General features: G+C 43.5%; 1 protein-coding gene across 1 annotated transcript; it reads right to left on the bottom strand.

Annotated features, from left to right (window-relative positions):
- Positions 1-7,683: 7,683 nt before the first annotated feature.
- Positions 7,684-16,216, bottom strand: ttll10 (tubulin tyrosine ligase-like family, member 10). Its single transcript, XM_071348249.1, has 11 exons — positions 15,814-16,216; positions 15,193-15,355; positions 14,961-15,079; positions 14,625-14,745; positions 14,241-14,326; positions 11,118-11,304; positions 10,186-10,357; positions 9,511-9,651; positions 9,206-9,322; positions 8,992-9,085; positions 7,684-8,676 (listed from the first exon to the last, which is right to left on the bottom strand). The coding sequence occupies exons 1-11, from the start codon at positions 16,106-16,108 to the stop codon at positions 7,865-7,867; spliced, it is 2,307 nt and encodes a 768-aa protein (XP_071204350.1). The 5' UTR covers positions 16,109-16,216; the 3' UTR covers positions 7,684-7,864.
- Between the last annotated feature and the right edge of the window lie 8,461 nt (positions 16,217-24,677).

Here is a 24,677-nt window from a genome sequence, read left to right as displayed (position 1 = left end):
TCCCTGATGTCCTTACACAGCTCTCTGGTCTTGGCCATTGTGGAGAGGTTGGAGTCTGTTTGATTGAGTGTGTGGACAGGTGTCTTTTATACAGGTAACGAGTTCAAACAGGTGCAGTTAATACAGGTAATGAGTGGAGAACAGGAGGGCTTCTTAAAGAAAAACTAACAGGTCTGTGAGAGCCGGAATTCTTACTGGTTGGTAGGTGATCAAATACTTATGTCATGCAATAAAATGCAAATTAATTACTTAAAAATCATACAATGTGATTTTCTGGACTTTTGTTTTAGATTCCGTCTCTCACAGTTGAAGTGTACCTATGATAAAAATGACAGACCTCTACATGCTTTGTAAGTAGGAAAACCTGCAAAATCGGCAGTGTATCAAATACTTGTTCTCCCCACTGTATATACTGTATATATAAATATATAGACGGTATACACGGGTCAGTATATTTTCTGCTATACACAAAGACTACTTTAAACAATTTCAATTTTCGCCTAAAATGACATACCCAATTCTAACTACCTTTAGTTCAGGACCTGAAGCAAGGATATGCATAGTCAAATAAAATCACATTTTATTGGTCACATACACATAGTTAGCAGATGTTAATGCGAGTGTAGCGAAATGCTTGTGCTTCTAGTTTCCGACAATGCAGTAATATCTAACAAGTAATCTAACAAATTCACAATAACTACCTTATACACACAAATATAAGGGATGAATAAGAATATGTACATATACATATATGGATGAGCGATGGCTGTGCGGCATTGGCAAGATGCAGTAGATGGTATAGAGCAGTATATACATATGAGATGAGTGATGTAGGATATGTAAACATTATTAAAGTGGCGTTATTTAAAGGCATAGTGTCACGACTTCCACCGAAGGTGGTTCCTCTCCTTGTTCGGGCGGTGCTCGGCGGTCGGCGTCGCCGGCCTACTAGCCATCACCGATCCATTTTTCTTTTTCAGTTTGTTTAGTCTTTGGTTCATTCACACCTGGTTTTCATTTGCTTTAATTCCTGTGTGTATATTTACCCCTGTTTACCCGCTTAGGTTTTTGTGGGATTATGTTCATGTTGCTTGTGGAGGCTTTCCTCAGTTTATTCACGTGTGTTTATTATAGTAAGGAGCGTTGGTTTTTTCTCCTTCCGTGAGTAACTGTGAGTTCCCATTGTCTTGGGCGTTTTTTGGGTGATTGTACCTGTACCGTTTTTGGACATGCCTATTAAAAAACGCTACATTGACATCTCTGCTCTCCTGCGCTTGACTCCTTACCTACCTTCAGAACGAAATCGCAACAGAATCCCGCACCGCTATTATGGAGTCAGTAGGAGCAGACGCTCTCCCGATTTCAACGGAGGAGCACGTTCAACAACATACGGCAGTACTGCAAAGTCTGGGAACTGCGATGGATCAGGTGATGGCGACGATGGACAGGTGGGAGAGAGGTGGTGGCCTTCCTACACCTCCACCAGCCACACTACAACCAGCCCCACAACCCTCTCATTCGTAGCCTGGGTCCAGTGGTATTCGGCTCGCGCTCCCGAGGGAGTACGATGGGACGGCTGCCGGGTGCCAGGGGTTCTTACTCCAGCTGGAGCTCTACCTGGGAACCGATCACCCGGCTCCTTCGGGACGTGAGAGCGTGAACGCCCTCGTCTCCTGCCTCTCAGGCAAAGCCCTGGAGTGGGCCAACGCGGTGTGGAATGAGGTAGACTCTGCGAGGGACCACTACCCAGAGTTCACTCGCCGTTTTCAGGCAGTGTTCGACCTCCCACCTGAGGGCCGAGCGGGTGAATGTCTGTTCCATCTCAGGCAGGAGACAAGGAGCGCGCAGGACTTCGCACTGGAGTTCCGGACCTTGGCTGCCAGGGCGGGATGGAATGACAGGGCCTTGATTGATCACTATAGGTGTATTTTGCGTGAGGACGTCCGTCGGGAGCTAGCCTGTAGAGATACCACCCTCACCTTGGACCAGCTGGTGGACATGTCAATTCGGCTGGACAACTTGCTGGCTACCCGAGGACGTCCGGATCGAGCTCTGTCAGTTTCATCCCCCAGCACCTCCGCTCCGACGCCCATGGAGCTAGGAGGTGCTGCAGCGAGGGCGACCAGAGGAGGAGCCCTTTCCTGCGCCAGATGTGGTCGTAGAGGGCACACTGCTGACCGGTGCTGGAGGAGCTCTTCTGGGAGTCGAGACGACAGGCAGGGCACTGTTCGGTCACCCCAGGTGAGTAGGCACCAGACTCACCCAGAGTCCCCTGTTACTCACATGTATGTGTTGATTTATTTTCCTGAGTTTTGCCCACATTCCCAGCATAAGACGCTAGTAGATTCAGGCGCAGCGGGGAATTTTATTGACCGTGGTTTTGCTTATAGTTTAGGGACCCCCTTGTTCGGATTGATAAGCCCTTCCCAGTGCACGCTTTAGATAGTCGACCATTAGGGTCAGGGCTAATCAGGGAGGCCACGGCTCCACTGGACATGGTTACGCAGGAGGGTCATGGGGAGAGAATTAGTCTCTTCCTTATTGATTCTTCTGCGTTTCCCGTGGTGCTGGGGATACCCTGGTTGGCCTGTCACAACCCCAAGATTTCGTGGTAACAGAGGGCTCTGAAGGGGTGGTCAGAGGAGTGCTCAGGCAGGTGTGTAGGAGTTTCCATCGGTGCAACAACGGTGGAGAGTCCAGACCAAGTCTCCACCGTGCGCATTCCCTCAGAATATGCCGTTTTGGCGATCGCCTTCTGTAAAAAGAAGGCGACTCAATTACCACCTCATCGACGAGGGGATTGTGCGATAAATCTCCTGGTAGACGCCGCACTTCCCAGGAGTCACGTGTATCCCCTGTCACAGGAGGAGACGGTGGCTATGGAGACATATGTCTCTGAATCTCTGGGGCAGGGGTACATTCGGCCCTCCACGTCATTCGCCTCCTCGAGTTTCTTTTTTGTGAAGAAGAAGGAGGGAGGTCTGCGTCCGTGCATTGACTAGATGTCTAAATTCCATTACAGTGGGGTACAGTTACCCACTACCTCTCATCTCTACGGCGATTGAGTCATTTCACAGGGCACGCTTCTTCACAAAACTGGATCTCAGGAGCGCGTATAACTTGGTGCGTATCCGGGAGGGAGATGAGTGGAAGACAGCGTTTAGTACCACATCCGGCCATTATGAGTACCTCGTCATGCCGTACGGGTTAAAGAATGCTCCAGCCTTCTTCCAATCCTTTGTAGACGAGATTCTCAGGGACCTGCACGGGCAGGGTGTGGTGGTTTATATCGATGACATTCTGATATATTCCACTACACGCGCCGCGCATGTGTCTCTGGTGCGCAGAGTACTTGGGCGACTGTTGGAGCATGACCTGTACGTCAAGGCTGAGAAATGCTTGTTCTTCAAACAGGCCGTCTCCTTCCTAGGATATCGCATTTCCACATCAGGGTTGGTGATGGAGTGTGACCGCATTGCAGCCGTGCGTAATTGGCCGACTCCCACCACGGTAAAGGAAGTGCAGCGGTTTTTAGGGTTTGCCAACTACTACCGGAGGTTTATCCGGGGTTTTGGGCAGGTGGCTGCTCCCATTACCTCACTGCTGAAGGGGCGACCGGTGCGTCTGCGGTGGTCGGCTGAGGCGGACAGAGCTTTTGGTCGCTTGAAGGCTCTGTTTACCTCGGCTCCCGTGCTGGCTCATCCGGATCCCTCTTTGGCATTCATAGTGGAGGTGGACGCGTCCGAGGCTTCGGTTGGAGCCGTGCTCTCACAGCGCTCGGGTACGCCACCGAAGCTCCGCCCCTGTGCTTTGTTTTCGAGGAAGCTCAGCCCGGCGGAGTGAAACTATGACGTGGGGGACCGGGAGTTGTTGGCTGTCGTCAGGGCTCTGAATGTGTGGAGACATTACCTTGAGGATGCTAAACACCCTTTTCTCATCTGGACTGACCACCGTAATCTGGAGTACATCCGGGCGGCGAGGAGACTGAACCCTTGCCAGGCAAGGTGGGCTACGTTTTTCCCCCGGTTTAGGTTTACGATGTCATATAGACCGGGTTCCCAGAACACTAAGGCCGACGCACTGTCACGACTGTATGATACAGAGGAGCGATGAACGTGACGCGGACATCGAGCGGGCGTCACGTTCAGAGCCTACTCCACCTCAGTGTCCAGCTGGACGGGTGTACGTTCCATTCGATGTTCGTGACAGATTGATCTGGTAGGCTCACACGTCACCCTCCTCTGGTCATCCGGGCATTGGTAGGACAGTGCAAAGTCTTAGTGGCAAGTACTGGTGGTCCACTTTGGCCAAGGGCGTAAGGGTTTATGTTTCCTCCTGCTCGGTGTGCGCTCAGTGCAAGGCTCCTAGGCACCTGCCCAGAGGGAAATTACAACCCCTTCCCATACCACAGCGGCTTTGGTCACACCTGTCGGTGGACTTCCTGACCGATCTTCCTCCGTCACAGGGGAACACCACGATCCTGGTCGTTGTGGATCGGTTTTTCTAAGTCCTGTTGTCTCCTCCCTTTGCCCGGTCTCCCTACAGACTGCGGAGGCCAGCTGGTCTGCTCATGCTCTGAGGACGCGGCTAGGGATGTCGTCTGGGCCGTCAGCCTTGCGAGGGTTAACACGTTTAAATGTTTTACTCACATTGGCCACGGAGAAGGAGAGCCCACAGGCTTTGGTAGCGGGCCGTGTCAGTGGCACTGTATTGTTCTCAAAGCGAGCAAAGGAGTTATTTAATTTGTCTGGGAGCAAGACGTCGTTGTCCGTGACGGGGCTGGTTTTCTTTTTGTAATCCGTGATTGACTGCCACATACGTCTCGTGTTTGAGCCGTTGAATTGCGACTCTACTTTGTTTCTATACTGACGCTTTGCTTGTTTGATTGCCATGCGGAGGGAATAGCTGCACTGTTTGTTTTCGGTCATGTTTCCAGTCGCCTTGCCATGATTAAAAGCGATGGTTCGCGCTTTCAGTTTTGCGCGAATGCTGCCATCAAGCCATGGTTTCTGGTTAGGAAATGTTTTAATAGTCACAGTGGGTACGACATATTTGATGCACTTGCTAATAAACTCGCTCACTGAGTCAGCGTATACATCAATGTTGTTGTCTGAGGCTATCCGGAACATATCCCAGTTCACATGATCGAAGCAATCCTGAAGCATGGAATCCGATTGGTCAGACCAGTGTTGGACGGACCTGAGCACGGGCGTTTCCTGTTTTAGTTTCTGTCTATAGGCTGGGAGCAACAAAATGGAGTCAGGGTCAGATTTGCCGAAGGCAGGGCAGGGGAGGGCTTTGTATGCATTGCAGAAGTTAGAGTAGCAATAATCCAGAATGCTAGCAGCCCGTATCTCGCATTCAAAATGCTGATAGCCTTTAGGAAGTCTAGTTCTTAAGGTTAGCTTTGTTAAAATCCCTGGCTACAATAAATTCAGCCTCAAGATGTATGGTTTCAAGTTTACATAGAGTCCAGTGAAGTTCTTTCAGGGCCGACGAGGTACCCGCTTGGGGGGGATATACACGGCTGTGACTATAATCGAAGAGAATTCTCTTGGAAGATAATGCGGTCGGCATTTGATTGTAAGGAATTCTAGGTCAGGTGAACAAAAGAACTTAAAACCTCTTTAGGCTAGGGGGCAGTATTTTGATGTTTGGATGAAAAACGTGCCCAAAGTAAACTGCCTATTTCTCAGGCCCAGAAGCTAGAATATGCATATAATTGGCAGATTAGGATAGAAAACACTCTAAAGTTTCCAAAACTGTCAAAATATTGTCTGTGAGTATAACATAACTGATATAGCAGGCAAAGACCTGAGGAAAATCCATCCAGGAAGTGCTGTTTTTCTGAAAACTACTCTTTTCCATTGCAAGCCTATCCTCCATTTAAAGGGATATCAACCAGATTCCTTTCCCTATGGCTTCCACAAGGTGTGAACAGTCTTTAGACTTTAGTTTCAGGCTTTTATTCTGAAAAATTAGCGAGAATGATCACATCGCGTCAGTGGATAGCCAGATGTCCTCAGATTTGTGATGCGCGTGCGCCGGGAGCGAGACCTTTTCTTTCTCTCTTCTATTGAAAAAGATACCGTCCGGTTGAAACATTATCGATTATTTATTGTGAAAACAACCTGAGGATTGATTATAAAAAACGTTTGACATGTTTCTACGAACTTTACGGATACTATTTGGAATTTTCGTTTGCCCGTCGTGACTGCACGAGCCTGTGGATTACTGAACAAAATCGAGGTTTTTGGATATAAAGAGAATCTTTATCGAACAAAACAAACATTTATTGTGTAACTGGGAGTCTCGTGAGTGCAAACATACGAAGATCATCAAAGGTAAGTGATTAATTGTATTGCTTTTCTGACTTTCGTGATCAATCTACTTTGCTGCTAGCTGTTTGTAATGTTTTGTCTGCTGAGAGCTGTCCTCACATATTCGCATGGTTTGCTTTCACCGTAAAGCCTTTTTGAAATCTGACATGCTGGCTGGATTAACAACAAGTTAAGCTGTGTTTTGGTGTATTGCACTTCACCGGATGTAGATGAAAATGATCCCGCTAAAGGGATCGGAGCGGCAAGAGGTTTTAAGTTCCTGTATGTTGTTGTGATTACACCATGAGTTGTTAATCATAAGACATACACCCCCGCCCTTCTTCTTACCAGAGAGATGTTTGTTTCTGTTGGCGTGATGCATGAAGAAACCGGGCGGCTGTACCGACTCTGACAACATATTCCGAGTGAGCCATGTTTCCGTGAAACAGAGAATATTACAATCTCTGATGTCTCTCTGGAAGGCAACTCGTGCCCTAATTTTGTCCACTTTGTTATCTAGAGATTATACATTGGTGAGTAATATGCTCGGGAGCGGTGGATGATGTGCTCGCCTTCTGAGTCTGACCAGTAGGCCGCTCCGTTAGCCTCTCCTGCGGCGACCGCGTTGTTTTGGGTTGACCTCTGGGATAAGATCCCATGTCCAGGGTGGAGGACCGAACAAAGGATCCGCTTCGGGAAAGACGTATTCCTGTTGGTAAGTTGTCATTGCTTTTATATCCAATAGTTCTTCCTGGCTGTATGTAATAACACTTGAGATTTCCTGGGCTAACAATGTAAAAAATAATACATAAACTAATACATTAAAAAAATTATAACTGAGTAGTTTCCTAAGGACCTGAAGTGAGGCGACCATCTCTGTCGGCGTCATCTTGCTGTATTCTTGATACCATTTGAAAGGAAATACTCTGTGGAAGTTTGTGGAAATGTGAAATTAATGTACTAGAATATAACATATTATATCTGGTAAAAGCTAATACAAAGAAAAAAAATATGCGTATTTTTTCTTTCTTTCATTGAAACGCAAGAGAAAGGCCATGATGTACTATTCCAGGTTAAGCGCAATTTAGATTTTGGCCACTAGATGGCAGCAGTGTATGTGCAAAGTTTTAGACAGATTCAATGAACCATTGCATTTCTGTTCAAAATGTAGTATCAAGATTGCCTAACTTTGCAATCATTGTTTTTTGTTTATAATACATTTCAAGTAAAAACAATCTTAGTCTCAGTATTACTCTGGTACCGTAGATTTGCCCGTGTGCTATTTCACCAGTTGTCATACTGTTGTGCAATTGCATTTTTGAAGCCACCTCAAAAATTTCAAGCATCAAAAGACAGAATCATCTGGGGTTTTTTCAGGGGATAAACATACTTTATTAATTTAAAATATTCTGTAATAAAAAGCTAAGTAGGATTCCTTTCAGGGCGAGGTTCCAACCTCACCCATGCATATTGTTACCCACAAACCAAAATGATTAACGTTAAGTCTATACTTTGACAGGTATGAGTATCTCAGTGTGAATATATCACAGCTCCTCCCTGTGCTCTTTGTCCTCTTTCTCTTCCTTGGCTGCACTCTGTGTGTCTACACCGGGCTCCTGGCCCCCCCCTCCCTCCTGTTCCCCTTTCTTGTCCTGTTTGTCTGTCCACACGGGGCCGCTGGTGCCGGGCTTGGCCAAGCGGAACTGGGTGGGCCTCAGGTCGGGGTGGCAGGCTTTGGTGGCCCGCAGGCATCTCACAGAGAAGCGTGAGCCCTCAGTTAGAGCCGGGGTGGAAAGGGACATGAAGGTATTCTTCACCCACAGGAGATCTGGGGGCTTGCGATGTTCTGAGTTCCCCGATCGCCGCTGCCAGGTGCACTTGCTGAGCCGGAGCTCCACGCGAGCTTGGGCTGGCTTGAGGGGCCGAGGACTGGGTTTGTGGGTGGGATGGGGTCTGGGGGCCCCTGCTGGGCCTGTGGGTTGGTTGGGACGGGTCTGCAGGGATGGATCATTGTGTGTAGTGACAGGGGCAGGATGGTCAGTGGCATCAGTGCCAGTCAGGGGTACCAAGACAGCCGTCATGGCTACAGGAGAAAATGTGTTTTCACTCACTGACTTCTCCCGAGACACTGATGTTACAGACTCGGTCTTCTGAGTCCTGCTGGTGGTGAAGGGCATTTGGGTGGAGGCACTCTTTGGGTGCTGGGCTTGGAGGGGTACTGCTGTTTTGCTCCTACGGCTGAGAACAGGGACATGGGCAGTCTCGCCATCATACAGTAGCACAAAGTCCCTCTGACTGGCCAGTGGAAGCAGCTTCATTCCACAGCGACACTTGTTGAAGATCTCCAGAGTCAGATCTACAGGAGATAAGGCATAAGGCTGTAAGGGCTGACTAGCCTACAGTTGGGTAGTAGCTATCACACATCAGGCTATTTTCAACCCTCCAATAGAAAAACAGAGAGAAGCCACACACAGGCAAACTAACAAATTAAAGGGGAACTGGCGATACATCATCTCGTTATCTTGAATTACAAAGACAAAAAAAGTATTTCTGAACTGAGTTTATTTCTGAGATCAGCTGCATTTGAGGATATCTTGTCAAATTCTTGAGGTAATATCATAGTCCAACAGAACTAATTAAGCCAGTCATGTGAACGGTATTGTGTGCTCACCCAAAGTTTCCACAACAGTACTGGGAATCACTTCCTTCAGGGCCTCACAGTTGGTGTGGAGGGCTGGGTTACAGTTCATCTCCAACAGCCACACCTGGATGAGAACAGACAAAGGCACAGCAAGCACATCAACTGTTAGTTTGACCAACCGCTCACAAATACTTTGAAACTCACACACACTTTACATTAAAAACCAATGAGGTGTTTTGCCGACCTTAAAGTCATCGTCAATCATGAAATCACAGCCAATCAGGTCAAAGTACCCCAGTTTACGATCTAGCTTGGCTTTCACAGCGAAGAAACACTGGATCATGATCTGCTGCATTCGCTTCTAATGAATGGATAACAGACAAACAGACAGACACAAAGGTGTGGGTGGAGAGGATGTCGTTTGTAGTCTCTCCCAGAAGTAAAATCACATCACTTAACTATAAATAACACCAATGATGCTTTCATAATTGGTCCCTGAAGGGTTAACTTAACCATGATGTAAACCTAAAAAAAAACTATAAAACTCACGGCGAAAGTGCCAAGCACCCAGTCCCTAGGCAGACCCTTGGCAACACTGAGCTTGTCATTGACGTAGGTGTTGAATCGATCCATGGACCAGACGGTCTCCTCCTTCAGCACGCTGTAGAGAGGGTTCTTCTTCTGCATGTACTGTGTGGAAACAAAAGGGGGACCAGGATACACATGAATGGCCAGAGAGAGTTGTTGTTACAGGGCCAACAGTTTGAGACTTGATTGGTACCATTATTTTATGACCTGGTTTCTGGTCTATTTTCATGCAATATCCTATGGAGATGCATCTGTTGACAACCTGATTCTGAAATAGTAATACTCTGCTTATATGACTAAACGTGCAGGTCAGGGGAGCAGGTTGACATTTATTGTCATGAGTCTTGTCCTGGAGCAGAACTGAGCATTTCCCCTTTAGACAGGCCAACTGCAACATCAAAATTGCCTATATTGTAAAGATTCATTATATTTTTTGTTTTACTTTTTGTCTTCATTGAAGGTTAGGGTTAGACATTAGGGTTAACAGTGTGGTTAGAGTTTGGTTTAAAATCAGCTAGTGACCACTCTGCAGAGCTGCCTCCAGAACAAGATGCATGACAAAAAAACACTATCCTGCTCAGGGGAGGCAAAATTATTTTGTAAACAAAGAAAGAGAAGCATATGTTTTCTACTAACCTGATTGGTCAAATGGGAAGAGAGGTTGGGGGAGTTGGGGTCATAAAGGTCACAGGTCAAGCGCACGTAACCATGGCGAAAAAATACCATGTAGGGTGAGGTGCAGGCAATGAGGAAATAGGAGCGCACATCAAACTTTCTCCGCTTTAAGAGCAGAGGGTTCTGGATATACCTGAGGAAACATTAGATATACATTATAATCCACTTGGCTGATCTAGGATTGTCCCCGCTGTCCAAATAATCGTATTCATTATGATAAGGAAAAACGGATCCTAGATCAGCACGCATACTCTTTCTGAATACAGGCCCAGAGCCTTGTCTCAATAGATACAAGGCTGAGCACGTCACGAAAACAATGCGCACGCTTCAATGGTGCAGAAAGCCATGTGTGGTTGTAATTCTGGATAGCCAGATAGCTAGCAACAATGACAAGAAACTGCCATGTGGGGAATCGTTGTATCTTGTTATTGATATTCGTCTATGCTAAATGTCTCAAATTCATGAGCTAGCTAACCAACAACTGTAACGATGTATTTGAGAGATGAGGTGCTCAATGTGAAACTTTATTTATACATAGTTTACATGTTGTCAACAATCTGTGCCAACACCGTCTATTTTACCGCATAGTTGCGCACGCGTCGGTTTTGTTGCTAATAAACCAACCCGTCTGTAGTACATCGCTCTTTTAAAAAAAGATCTTGCATTCCCTCTGTTGGTAGAAATGTAGTAATATATCCAATTCGTCAACTGAATATGGCAGACAATGGCAGCTTTGCAATTCATGGAGAATTACTACAGTATAACCACATCGAATAAAATCAGAATTATAGAATGTATTTGATGATAGTATAATCTGCAATTCCTTTTGGTTTTGCAGATACAGTACTGAACATCCTTATAAAGTAGCGTTCACAGCCCTAGTGTTCACCCACTGCTGCACGATGCGTGCCTGGGGCAAGCGAAAAGGCAGCGTCCTGTTGCACTGGCTCTCTGCGATGTTCTGCAGCTTGAGTCTGAAGGCCGAGACGTCTTCCTGGCTCCTCAGGAGGAAGATGCCTCGCCCCTGGTTGAGGCCCGTGGGCTTACAGATCCACATGCTTGTCTCCTCATCACACATACCTAGCAATGCAACATGGTCTTATTAGAATATCTCATGTAAACTTGAATGAAACTACTGATACGAGCAAGAGCATTGTGCTTTCTCTTTTCGCATTATTCCCATGCACCTGCAACAATATAACTCAGATGTGGGAATGCTTTTTTAAATGTCTTATTAGAATATCTCAAAATAGTGACATTTAATCATTGTAGTTATATGTGAACTATGCAGACAAATTAGTTATATGTCACCTTTGCTGACTACATTACCTACAGTACCAGTCAAAAGTTTGGACACGCCTACTCATTCAAGTTTTTTTTTAAACTCTTTTCTCCATTGTAGAATAATAGTGAAGACATCAAAACTATGAAATAACACATATGGAATCTTGTAGGAACTAAAAAAGTGTCAAACAAAGAGATTCTTCAAAGTAGCGACCCTTTGCCTTCATGACAGCTTTGCACACTCTTGGCATTCTCTCAACCAGCTTCATGAGGTAGTCACCTGGAATGCATTTCAATTAACAGGTGTGCATTGTTAAAAGTTCATTAGTAGAATTTCTTTCCATCTTAATGCGTTAGGGCCAATCAGTTGTGTTGTGACAAGGTAGCAGTGATATACAGAGATTGCCCTATTTGTTAAAAGACAGAGTCCATATTATGGCAAGAACACCTAAAATAAGCAAATAGAAACGACAGTCCGTCATTGCTTTAAGACATGAATTTCAATCAATCCAGAAAATTTCAAGAACTTTTAAAGGTTCTTCAAGTGCAGTCACAAAAACCATCAAGCGCTATGATAAAACTGACACTCATGAGGACCGCCACTGGGAAGGAAGACGCAGGTTTGCAACTGCTGCAGAGGATAAGTTCATTAGAGTTACCAGCCTCAGAAATTGCAGCCCAAATAAATGCTTCACAGAATTCAAGTAACAGACACATCTCAACATCAACTGTTCAGAGGAGACTGAGTGAATCAGGCCTTCATGGTCAAATTGCTGCAAAGAAACCAATACTAAAGGACACCAATAATAAGAAGAGACTTGCTTGAACCAAGAAACACGAGCAATGGACATTAGACTGGTGGAAATCTGTCCTTTGGTCTGATGAGTCCAAATGTGAGATTTTTGGTTCCAACTGCCGTGTCTTTGTGAGTCGCAGAGTAGGTGAACGGATGATAGGGGCGGCAGGTAGCCTAGTGGTTAGAGCGTTGGACTAGTAACCAAAAGGTTGCAAGATCAAGTCCCTGAGTTGACAAGGTAAGAATCTGTAGTTTTGTCCCTGAACAAGGCAGTTAACCCACTGTTCCTAGGCCGTCATTGAAAATAAGAATTTGTTCTTAACTGACTTGCCTAGTTAAATAAAGGTCAAATAAAATAAAATCTCTGCATGTGTGGTTCCCACCGTGAAGCATGGAGGAGAAGGTGGGATGGTGTGGGGATGCTTTGCTGGTGACACTGTCGGTGATTTATTTAGAATTCAAGGCGCATTTAACCAGCATGACTACCATAACATTCTGCAGCAATACGCCATCCCATCTGGTTTGCGCTTAGTGGGATTGTCATTTGTTTTTCAACAAGACCATGACCCAACACACCTCCAGGCTGTGTAAGGGCAATTTGACCAAGAGATGAGAGTGATGGAGTGCTGCATCAGATGACCTGGCCTCCACAATTACCCAACCTCAACCCAATTGAGAAGGTTAGGGATGTGTTGGACCGTGGAGTGAAGGAAAGCAGCCAACAAGTGCTCAGCATATGTGGGAACTCCTTCAAGACTGTTGGAAAAGCATTCCAGGTGAAGCTGGTTGAGAGAATCCCAAGAGTGTGCAAAGCTGTCATCAAGGCTTTGAAAAATCAAAAATATATTTTGATTTGTTTAACACTTTTTTGGTTACTACATGATTCCATATGTGTTTTTTCATTGATTTGATGTCTTCACTATTATTCTACAATGTAGAAAACAGTAATAAATAAATAAAAACCCATGAATAAGTTGGTGTGTCCAAACTTTTCACTGGTACTGTATATGTCACAATAATTAGTTATTTATGTCACAAAGCAGACTAAACCTTATTGTTGTCATTATGCATGTTATTATATTTCACCTGATTGTTGTAATTTTTCCATAGGCTTGAGAGATGCTGTTTCAATTTATAATATGCAGATGTATCATTGTCATCCTCTTAACTTAAAGGAACTATTATAGGATTTTCAAGAAGCAAAGTGTCACTTTGCTTCTTGAAAGTCCAACATCCTGAATACTTGACCGCTGACATGCAAACATTCGGGGTCTGTATTAACAATGGACTAATGAAAAAATACCAAAATGTAGTTTTTGAGTGGATTTGTCCTTTAACTTTTAGAATTAAAGATACTAGCAAGAGCAGTGTGCAGGTTTTTTCTTTTTGCTCGTGTTATTCAACTGTTACCATGCACCTGCAACAAAGATAGCTCAGATGTGTGAGTGCCTTTTGAATTTTGAAATGAACAGCTTTGAAATGAGGTGAGGAGCAATGGTGGAAAGCCTGCTACAGTGAGGCGGTAGCCACTGTTAAAGGACTGTGTGTGTCATGGCTTTTCACTACATGTCTCTCTCTGTCTCTCAGACATGACCTCTGCCAACATTTCTCTATAGCAACACAACAGGTTTCTCTTGTGATTTTATAACAATAGCCTACTGGGAACTGAAGTGCTGTACCTCAACGTTCCAACATAAAAATAAATAAATAATAATACATTCGAATCGCCAGGACAACTATTGTGTCACACAAATCTGTCAGTTACGCATGATTTCTTTTCATTGTCTTTGCCTTCATTGTCTTTTCCATGAAGCACAAGTTAATTTTTCAACTGTAGCCCCCTACAGAATCTTGTTGAACCTGTATTGTAGTGTGCTAGTATTGACATGTTATCATGTTACTGGAGGCGTTGTATTTGACTTAGGCCAATTTTTACCTTCCTGCTGGGCAAAGAAAGCCTCTCTCTCATCTCTCATGTCCATGCGGAAGGTGATGGGGAAAAACTCCTCAATTTTCAACCTCCTACAAGGCAGAGAAGTATTGCCATTAGATGAAAGGTCACTATTACTTAAAGGGATAGTCCACTTTTTTAAAGTGTTATCTTATTTTCAATACTGGATTTAAAACGGATCCAGGAAAGTCAATACCCTAGTGAAGTAAAAAATAAATAAAAGGGAACTAACATAAGTTATTATTGAAGTAGCCATTAGATGAAGTAACCATTGGAAGTAGACATTAGTAACTACTCTATAGAGATACAGTATTTTACAGGACTATAATGTGAGAGGCCTATGCACATTCTTTGTCTCAGATGCCTCACCTCAGTCCCCGACCGTGGTTGACCTTGCTGCTGAAGCGGTCATACTCCCTTAGGCTGCTAAGGAGGCCGATCTTAGTGGTCAGCACCTTGTTGTTGGGGATCTGGTAAAGGAGCTGTTCACCTACGACATGATGACATATTCAAAACCATTCTCCTTCATATAGTCATTTTACATCTGTTGTCTTCTACAAAAGAAACAAGATTTCAAACACTGAACCCAGATATATATTTGCCGCTTATTATGAAATATTCAAGACTAAATTAACATTTTATGTAACTGTAACTGTATTGATACCTCTGTGGAGTGAACCATATGAGCTTGTATAGTACAGTTACCTTCTTTGAAGTTGTAATAGGTGACTGGGGATTTGATCTCGCACCACTTGAGTTTAAAGTCCTCTCTAGTCTTGTCGTAGATTCGTTGCCATCCTCTGCTCTCACAATAGGAGGTTACTCTACATTGAATAAAAGTAGTCAATAAAAAAATGGCTACACTCAACAGATTGAATTAAGGCCTAAGTTGAATTGTCTTATCATTTCACTTCATCGGAATAGGGGAGTGACTTACATGGAGGCTCCGTTACCTCCTCCAAAGAAGAAGAAAGACCCTGGGCCCCTGGGCTCCTCTGTCCGCCTGTTCCTCTCCCTTTCTGGATACGGTAGTAACACCACCCCCCTGGGGGAAGACCTCCTCCTACTCCCACTGAAGCACTGCTCTTCCAGACACACACCTGCCGCACCCAGAGATATGGATTAAAACACACACTCAAATACACACACACAAGTAAACACACACTCGTACAGAACATGCAAGCTTACACACTTGAACTGCCGAGTGACAAATTCTATTCAAAAAGTGTCAATATGTACTGTAACTAAAATGGTGGCAACTCTAGATAAGAAAGTCTTGTTTACTAAACCATAAGAAATAATATTGCTTTTATCAGCTTTGTAGTTCCTGAGTGCTGATTTTGAACATTCCTTTTCATTTCAGTATTCTAGCTTTTCTTTTATCTTTGTTCACTAAAGCATATAAGAACTGTTCACCACTGTATGACTAACTGGTCGTTTATATGCCTCTCCTGTTACTTATTATCGGAAAACTTTAACAGACAAATTAGATTTTTAGAACCTGATGAGAAAAAAACCTGAATTGAACCACCAGAATACCACCATTCTCCACACACACCTGGCCCTCCATCCTCCCCGCTCCTCCGTGCTGCAGACGTCCCCTGGTTACCTCTGAGACCTGTCTGTGGGTCCTCCTGCAGTTTGCCTACCCCTTCACTGGGTTCTGATGTCACTTCCTGTATCTTGTTGTTGTCGGCCAGGGACCCGCTGTCTCCCACCTCCTCCTCCTGTGTCCTTCCTTGGCTCTGGCTCACCCAGGGCGTGTTGTCTCCACAGGCCAGCTGGGCTTCCGGGAGCCCTCTCACCCCTGTCTCGCCCTGAGGGCAGGGCTCAACCAAGTTCTCAGATGACATCACTTACCACTGATGCTGACCCAGATCGTGGGAGTAGTGGAGTACTGTAACAGGAGTTTTTCCATTGGGAATGGCACCCGGACCGGACCACCCCTCTCCTTCTCGCAGTCTGTGACACCCCCCCTGTTCAAGATTGGAGACAGGAGTTAGCTGACTCATGCGGCACTTCAGCATGCACTCAGTACTAACTGGAGTGTGAAACTAAAGCTATGGATAAGATTCAAAAGTATGGCTGTTTAACTGTAGTTTCTTGCATGTCTGTTCGATTTTTTATTGAGATTTTTTATTTTTTAAATGTACTCACAAAATGCAATTTAATCTCAATGTCAAGCAAATTGTATTTTACTGTATGCATAGCCTAGTACATTTGCCAAATTGTTTTATTCTTTTATGCTTTATAGCTAATAAAAATGTTAAGGACAAGTAATTAGATTAATTAATATATCGCAAAATGCATTAAATGTAGTCCTATTGAGCAATTTGCAGAATCAAGTGTTTAGCAGAAGTAGGTAGGCAGTAAGTGATGACCTCTGACCTTATCTTGAGCTGGTCTTGTTGCGCACTGATGCCTTTAGATTTCAGCTATGCATGCAGCTATTTAGGTCCAGAACAAAAGCTTTTTCTTTGTATCCATTTCATCCAATAGTCCACAAGAGGCCCTGAAAAGGAGAAAAAATTGCCCATGCACAAATGAAATAAATATGCTGTAATTCAGTGTTAGTCCATGTAGGTTTTGGTCTATATAAAATACTACTGGCACACTGGTAGCCAGCTTAGCCAATGCAGGACAAACTGATTAGGAAAGTGTGTAAACAGCCACTGGTTGCCTGGGAAATGGGTGCCTTGGCAACAGTTGCTAATTCTAGATTGAATCTTGCAACAATACCACCACAAGATATACTAGTCAAGGATATGAATCCCACATGCACCCCACCTCCAAGTTTAGTGTCATTCAATATTAATTGCAAGTAAGCCTGTGGTGTGGCTTCTATAGTAATATGAGAACAGAGTGTCAATCAAAATGGATTTGCCAGTTTTCCAATGCATTTTATCTAGCAAAAGTGTAAAATAATATTTTCTGGAGGGTCCACACATCAAAGTATCCAGGGGGCATGTCTTTCCTTTTTTTGTTGTAATAATCATCACACCTTGTCTTGGGTCTTCATTCCATAAATGTCCCCTTCTTTCCAGACTCAATTTAATAGGTAGTGATCTAAAAATAAATATGTTTAATTTGTATTCATTTTATCAATGAGTGTGTGTGTGGGGGGGGGGGTGTACTGGCAAATACTGGTAGGTAGTTAAGGAAACATTTTCCTTTTTTCTCTCCCCCATAAAATTTGCCTGCCCCTTTTTAAAATCCAGTAATCACTCCCCATCTCAACCATTTGCCTACAGAGGACCCACCCAGTCACAGTTGGCAATTGCCACTAATCCTCCCCCTACCCTCCGAACACCATGATAATTTACTGGGAGTGGTGCCGCTGCATCTAACAGCCATGCAAACCTACAATATACTGTTGTCTGATTGTGGATTTGACAGTTATGAGGGTCTTTCCACAAAATGAGTGCCTTTGATATTTTAAGTAGGAATTGTATACCAATATTTAATTTTAAAAGCCTGTTACACCTGGGGTGGCAGGTAGCCTAGTGGTTAGAGCATTGGGCCAGTAACCAAAAGATTGCTAGATCAAATCCCAGACCTGACAAGGTAAAAATCTGTCGTCCTGCCCCTGAACAAGGCAGTTAACCCACTGTTCCTAGGCTGTCATTGTAAATAAAAATTTGTTCTTAACTGACTTGCCTAGTTAAATAAATATATACAAATATTAAATGAAGTTTCCTTGAATATAATATACCGTGACCACATGGAGAATTCAATCAATCTGATTTTTATAGGAATAAAGATATGCTGAAACTATTTTTGCATATTTTTTTCATAAGAAAAAGTGTACATTTTAAAGTCAAATCATAGTGTAAAAGCAGGTGAGCTGGTTCTACTCTTTTGGGCCATTTGCTGGTGTTTTGTGGTGGAAAATTGAGTGGGTCGAGCATAACACGTAAACCCTGTTATGCGTTCATTAGATAGACAGGCTAGAAATGTTTAAACTATTCCTTTTTTTTTTTAAAGCTTGCATTCAAATGCACAAACTGTAAAACAGGATAAGTTCTGGCTACTCAAACATTTTGAGGAAACTGATTACCTAAAATACAAATACGGGCACTTTTGGATGTTGAATGTTATTGAAAATGAAACCTCATTTCATATAAAACAACTAATGAAAATCCCATTAAACATTTTAATGTCACAGGTGTACATATTTCATTTTATTGAAGATATAGAACACACAATACAAAACCTAAAAAAACAAAGAAACATGCCTCAATAACTTAAGCATCTTTTAGAACAATCAATTTTATTTTATATAGCCCTTCGTACATCAGCTAATATCTCGAAGTGCTGTACAGAAACCCAGCCTAAAACCCCAAACAGCTAGTAATGCAGGTGTAGAAGCACGGTGGCTAGGAAAAACTCCCTAGAAAGGCCAAAACCTAGGAAGAAACCTAGAGAGGAACCAGGCTATGAGGGGTGGCCAGTCCTCTTCTGGCTGTGCCGGGTGGAGATTATAACAGAACTATGCCAAGATGTTCAAAAATGTTCATAAGTGACAAGCATGGTCAAATAATAATCATGAATAATTTTCAGTTGGCTTTTCATAGCCGATCATCAAGAGTTGAAAAACAACAGGTCTGGGACAGGTGGCGGTTCCATAACCGCAGGCAGAACAGCTGAAACTGGAATAGCAGCAAGGCCAGGCGGACTGGGGACAGCAAGGAGTCACCACGGGCGGCAGTCCCGACGCATGGTCCTAGGGCCCAGGTCCTCCGAGAGAAAGAAAGAGAGAAGGAGAAAATTAGAGAGAGCCAAGATTTTCAAAATGTTCATAAATGACAAGCATGGTCAAATAATAATCAGGAATAAATCTCAGTTGGCTTTTCATAGCCGATCATTAAGAGTTGAAAACAGCAGGTCTGGGACAGGTAGGGGTTCCGTAACCGCAGGCAGAACAGTTGAAACTGGAATAGCAGCAAGGCCAGGCGGACTGGGGACAGCAAGGTGTCATCATGCCCGGTAGTCCTGACGTATGGTCCTAGGGCTCAGGTTCTCAGAGAGAAAGAGAGAACGAGAGAATTAGAGAGAGCATACTTAAATTCACACAGGACACTGGATAAGACAGGAGAAGTACTCCAGGTAACCAACTGACCCTAGCCCCCCGACACATAAACTACTGCAGCATAAATACTGGAGGCTGAGACAGGAGCGGTCAGGAGACACTGTGGCCTCATCCGAAGAAACCCCCGGACAGGGCCAAACAGGAAGGATATAACCCCACCCACTTTGCCAAAGCACAGCCCCCGCACCACAATTTTGGGATTCAATGCATTAGGCAGAAACACATGTACAGGGTTGGAAACACTGGTTTCTTAGGGCTAGGCGTCCTGCCAGCGGGACACCTGTTGACAACTTCTGGGGAATTGGAGGGCGCGCAATTCAAATAAATTGGCGCCATCAATTTGAGTAATCCACTCGTTCAACATGCAGAGAAAGGAATTCAAAAAGCTGCCGCTACACTTTGTTAAAACAAGTCAAAATACGTTTCTATTTAATCCTCAGGTACCCTAAAATGTAATTAAACTATAATATTTAATACGGAAAGAAGTATGTTCAATAGGAAAATGATATTAGCAGGTGCGCGCACAGACTGATTTCCAACTGAGTCCCAGTACTAAAACTCATAATTCTTCCTCGTTTTGGAAGAAACAAGCCTGAAACCTTGAACAAAGACTGTTCATATCTAGTGGAAGCCATAGGAATTGCAATCTGGGAGCTGGATTTGGATATGCCCTTATACTGGCCATTGTGAGAGCGTGGGCTCTCCCCCAAAAATATTCTGGTTGGTTTTTGTTTGGATTTTCTCCTACCATATCTATTGTTTTATAGTCTCATACATTATTTAAACATTTCTACAAACTTCAAAGTTTTCTATCCAATGGTACCAATTATATGCATATCCTGGCTTCTGGGCCTGAGTAACAGGCAGTTTGCTTTGGGCACGTCAGTCAGGTGGAAATTCAGAAAAAAAGGACCCTAGCCTGAAGAAGTTTTAACAAATGATTGTTCACTGGCTGCAGTCTATTGATACAGACTCATGAGACAGGTGTGTGCTCACTCAAGATTCGGTTTTGCCCTTAATGCACTCTATTTCTTAACGAGAGAGTAAATTTCCTCCCAGACTGTGCCATCAAGCATCATATGTCGTTTTGTAGCTGGATGTGGCTCAGGGACAAGCCCAAGCACATTCTCTGGTTGGTACCATATAATGTCCTCTTTCATTGGCCAAAATAATTGGTTGGCTCCCACATAACTCATCGTCTTGACTAGAGCACATCTCTCTGCATCAACATTATGTATAATACCAGGGTAAGGGTCTTCATCATATTTCACAACACCACATCCAATCAGTCCCTCATGTATGTCTGCAATGTGCTGTATTGCGCTAGGAGATGGCTGTGGTGCTGTGCAGGTGGAAGGTTGTGCTTTGGCTGCCTCTATTTGTTGAATTATCACGGTTTGAGCATGGGCCAAAACAATCACATACAGTAGATGTGGAGTCATTTGAGGTGCAGTTAGGTCATCATTCTGTAGCTGTAAGACTTCAGGTGAGTGCGGTGGTGTGTTCCTTTACAGGTATGACTCCATAACCACAATTCTCTGGATAGTTGATCTTCTGTTTCTTTTTTTGTTGCTGGGAAAGTTGTGAGATGGATTTCAGTTCACCACTTTATTTTCTCTTGCGTTATCTTTATTTTTGTTTCTTAAGATACTCCTGGTATCTTATAGGATCTTGTTTGATTTTGTTTATATACATTACATGACCAAAAGTATGTGGACACCTGCTCGTCAAACATCTCATTCCAAAATCATGGGCATTAATATGGAGTTGGTCCCCGCTTTGCTGTTTTAAAAGCCTCCACTATTCTGGGAAGGCTTTCCACTAGATGTTGGAACATTGCTGTGGGGACTTGCCTCCATTCAGCCACAAGAGCATTAGGGCGATTAGGCCTGGTTTGCAGTTGGCATTCTAATTCATCCCAAAGGTGTTTGATGGGGTTGACGTCAAGGCTCTGTGCAGGGCTATCAAGTTCTTCCACACCGATCTAGACAAACACTGAGAGGCGAAAGATTACAACAACAAAAAAACAAAAAAATTATTGGTCAATTTTGGGGGAATCCTGGCTTCCCTTGGCAACCATGAATACACGCGCACTGCCAAAAAATCTACCTGCCTTATAGCATGCTGGGGAAAAAGTTGATTTGTTATATCTTTTAAAAAATTAGTTTGTGTGACTTCTCAATTAGTTTTGAGTCAGTGCCACATAAACATTTTAAGTAATAATGACTTTGAGTACAACTTACTAACAGTATTTGAGTTAAAAATGCCTTGGGGTTGACAGCACACAAGCTTCTAGTCCCCCTGTCACAGGGGGATTTATGGCTGATTTATGATGAAATCATCAACCCTCTTACGGTCAACCCTGTTGCTGTTACTTTATTTGGCACTTAATAGGCACTTACTGTAGTAACTTCTTGAAATGGGAAAACTTGTTAAACATGTGCTCTTTTTGACAGAATGTTAAAATAAGGCGCAATCAAACGTACTGAATTGGTGGAACGACCCATGAATTAAACATTTTTACAATTGCGAATATAAATGTTGGCAAATAATGGCCAAAGAAAGTAATGGCCAAAAATACACCAATACATTTTCCATATATACAGTTAAAGTCGGAAGTTTACGTACACCTTAGCCAAATACATTTAAACTCAGTTTCACAATTCCTGACATTTAATCCTAGTAAAAATTCCCTGTTTTAGGTCAGTTAGGATCACCACTTTATTTTAAGAATGTGAAATGTCAGAATAATAGTAGAGAGAATTATTTCTTTCAGCTTTTATTTCTTTCACCACATTCCCAGTGCGTCAGAAGTTTACATACACTCAATTAATAATTGTTAGTATTGCCTTAAAATCCTTGCGAGGATTAGCTGACAAGTGGCTAATCTGCCATTGCCTTCCGTCTTGCTTGCTAATGTTTAATAGCTGGAACATAAATGGGACGAGCTGAACGCACGTATATCCCTATATCCTATATCCTCATGACTGAACGAAGACATTAAGAACATAATCTCCATCGGCAGGCCAGAACAGCAGCCTCTGGTAAGACACGGGGTGGGGGCCTATGCATATATGTGAACAACAGCTGGTGCATGATATCTAAGGAAGTCTCGAGGTTTTGCTCGCCTGAGGTAGATATAGCTGTAGATCACAATCATAAACTGTAGATCACACTATCTGCAGTTGAAGTAGGAAGTTTACATACACCTTAGCCAAATACATTTAAACTCAGTTTTTCACAATTCCTGACATTTCATCCTAGTAAAAATTCCCTGTCTTAGGTCAGTTAGGATCACCACCTTATTTTAAGAATGTTAAATGTCAGAATAATAGTAGATTATTTATTTCAGCTTTTATTTCTTTCATCACATTCCCAGTGCGTCAGAAGTTTACATACACTCAATTAGTATTTGGTAGCATTGCCTTTCAATTGTTGAACTTGGGTCAAACGTTTCTGGTAGCCTTCCACAAGCTTCCCACAATAAATTTGGTGAATTTTGGCCCATTCCTCCTGACAGAGTCAGGTGTGTAGGCCTCTTTGCTCGCACACGCTTTTTCAGTTCTGCCCACATATTTTTTTATAGGATTGAGGCCAGGGCCACTCCAATACCTTGACTTTGTTGTCCTTAAGCCATTTTGCCATAACATTGGAAGTATGCTTGGGGTCATTGTTCATTTGGAAGACCATTTGCGACCAAGCTTTAACTTCCTGACATCTTGAGATGTTGCTTCAATATATCCACATAATGTTCTTACCTCATGTGCACCAGTCCCTCCTGCAGCAAAGCACCCTCACAACATGATGCTGCCACCCGGGTGCTTCATGGTTGGGATGGTGTTCTTCGGCTTGCAAGCCTCCCCCTTTTTCCTCCAAACATAACGATGTTCATTATGGCCAAACAGTTCTATTTTTGTTTCATCAGACCAGAGGACATTTCTCCAAAAAGTATGATCTTTGTCCCCGTGTGCAGTTGCAAACCGTAGTCTGGCTTTTTTATGGCGGTTTTGGAGCAGTGGCTTCTTTCTTTCTGAGCGGCCTTTCAGGTTATGTCGATATAGGACTCGTTTTACTGTGGATATAGACACTTTTGTACCCGTTTCCTCCAGCATCTTCACAAGGTCCTTTGCTTTTGTTCTGGGATTGATTTGCACTTTTCGCACCAAAGTACGTTCATCTCTAGGAGACAGAACGCGTCTCCTTCCTGAGCGGCATGACGGTTGCGTGGTCCCATGGTGTTTATACTTGCGTACTATTGTTTGTACAGATGAACGTGGTACCTTCAGGGGTTTGGAAATTGCTCCCAAGGATAAACCAAACTTGTGGAGGTCTACAATTTTTGGGGGTTGATTTCTTTTGATTTTCCCATGATGTCAAGCAAAGAGACACAGAGTTTGAAGGTAGGCCTTGAAATACATCCACAGGTACACCTCCAATTGACTCAAATTATGTCAATTAGCCTATCAGAAGCTTCTAAAGCCATGACATAATTTTCGGGAATTTTCCAAGCTGTTTAAAGGCACAGTCAACTTAGTGTATGTAAACGTCTGACCTACTGGAATTGTGATACAGTGAATTATAAGGGAAATAATCTTTCTGTAAACAATTGTTGGAAAGATTACTTGTGTCATGCAAAAAGTAGATGTCCTAACCGACTTGCCAAAACTATAGTTTGTAAACAAGTAATTTGTGGAGTGGTTGAAAAACGAGTTTTAATGACTCCAACCTAAGTGTATGTAAACTTCCGACTTCAACTGTATGCAAGTACTCATTTAAGTTTAGAAGACCACAAATCTCTTTAATAAGACAGTGTAGTGTCTTTTGTCAGTGCTTGGTGGAACATTGAAGACACTCTAAGCACTAATTCTTACATGGAACCCTCCCAAATACTTGTGTAAAAGTGCTTTCTGCTTCGTTAGTGTTCAGCCAATATCAGCCACACCTTGAAAAAGAACCGCCATCTGATAGACAGTCTGTGCAAAGTGCTGCATGGGTGGACAAAGAGAACAGGTTTGAAATACAGCCTTGTCGATCCCTTGGCTCGCCATCTGCCAATAGTGAGTGAGTGTGTGTGTGCGCATGCATGTCACTGGCTGGAGACAGTGGAAGGTGTGTGTATGTGGATATTTGCCCATTTCCATATCATCTCAACTGCTTCCTGCAACAGGCAATTGTAGTGCACCCTTTAGTCATGATGTCTCTACACAACCCATTATTTGGAGGGATTCTCCTTGTTGAGGTGTTATAGTGGAAGGTAAGGAGTTAAGTTGTAAAGAAAGGCTGTTTTCAATTGCAGTCTCAAACCATTCATGATATCCTTACAGAATTACAGT

Source organism: Salvelinus alpinus, chromosome 17 (genome assembly GCF_045679555.1).
Source record: "Salvelinus alpinus chromosome 17, SLU_Salpinus.1, whole genome shotgun sequence".
In the NCBI taxonomy this organism is placed as follows: Eukaryota; Metazoa; Chordata; class Actinopteri; order Salmoniformes; family Salmonidae; genus Salvelinus; species Salvelinus alpinus.
Note: the sequence above shows the minus strand (reverse complement) of the source record. Positions and strands in the feature narration are given on the sequence as shown.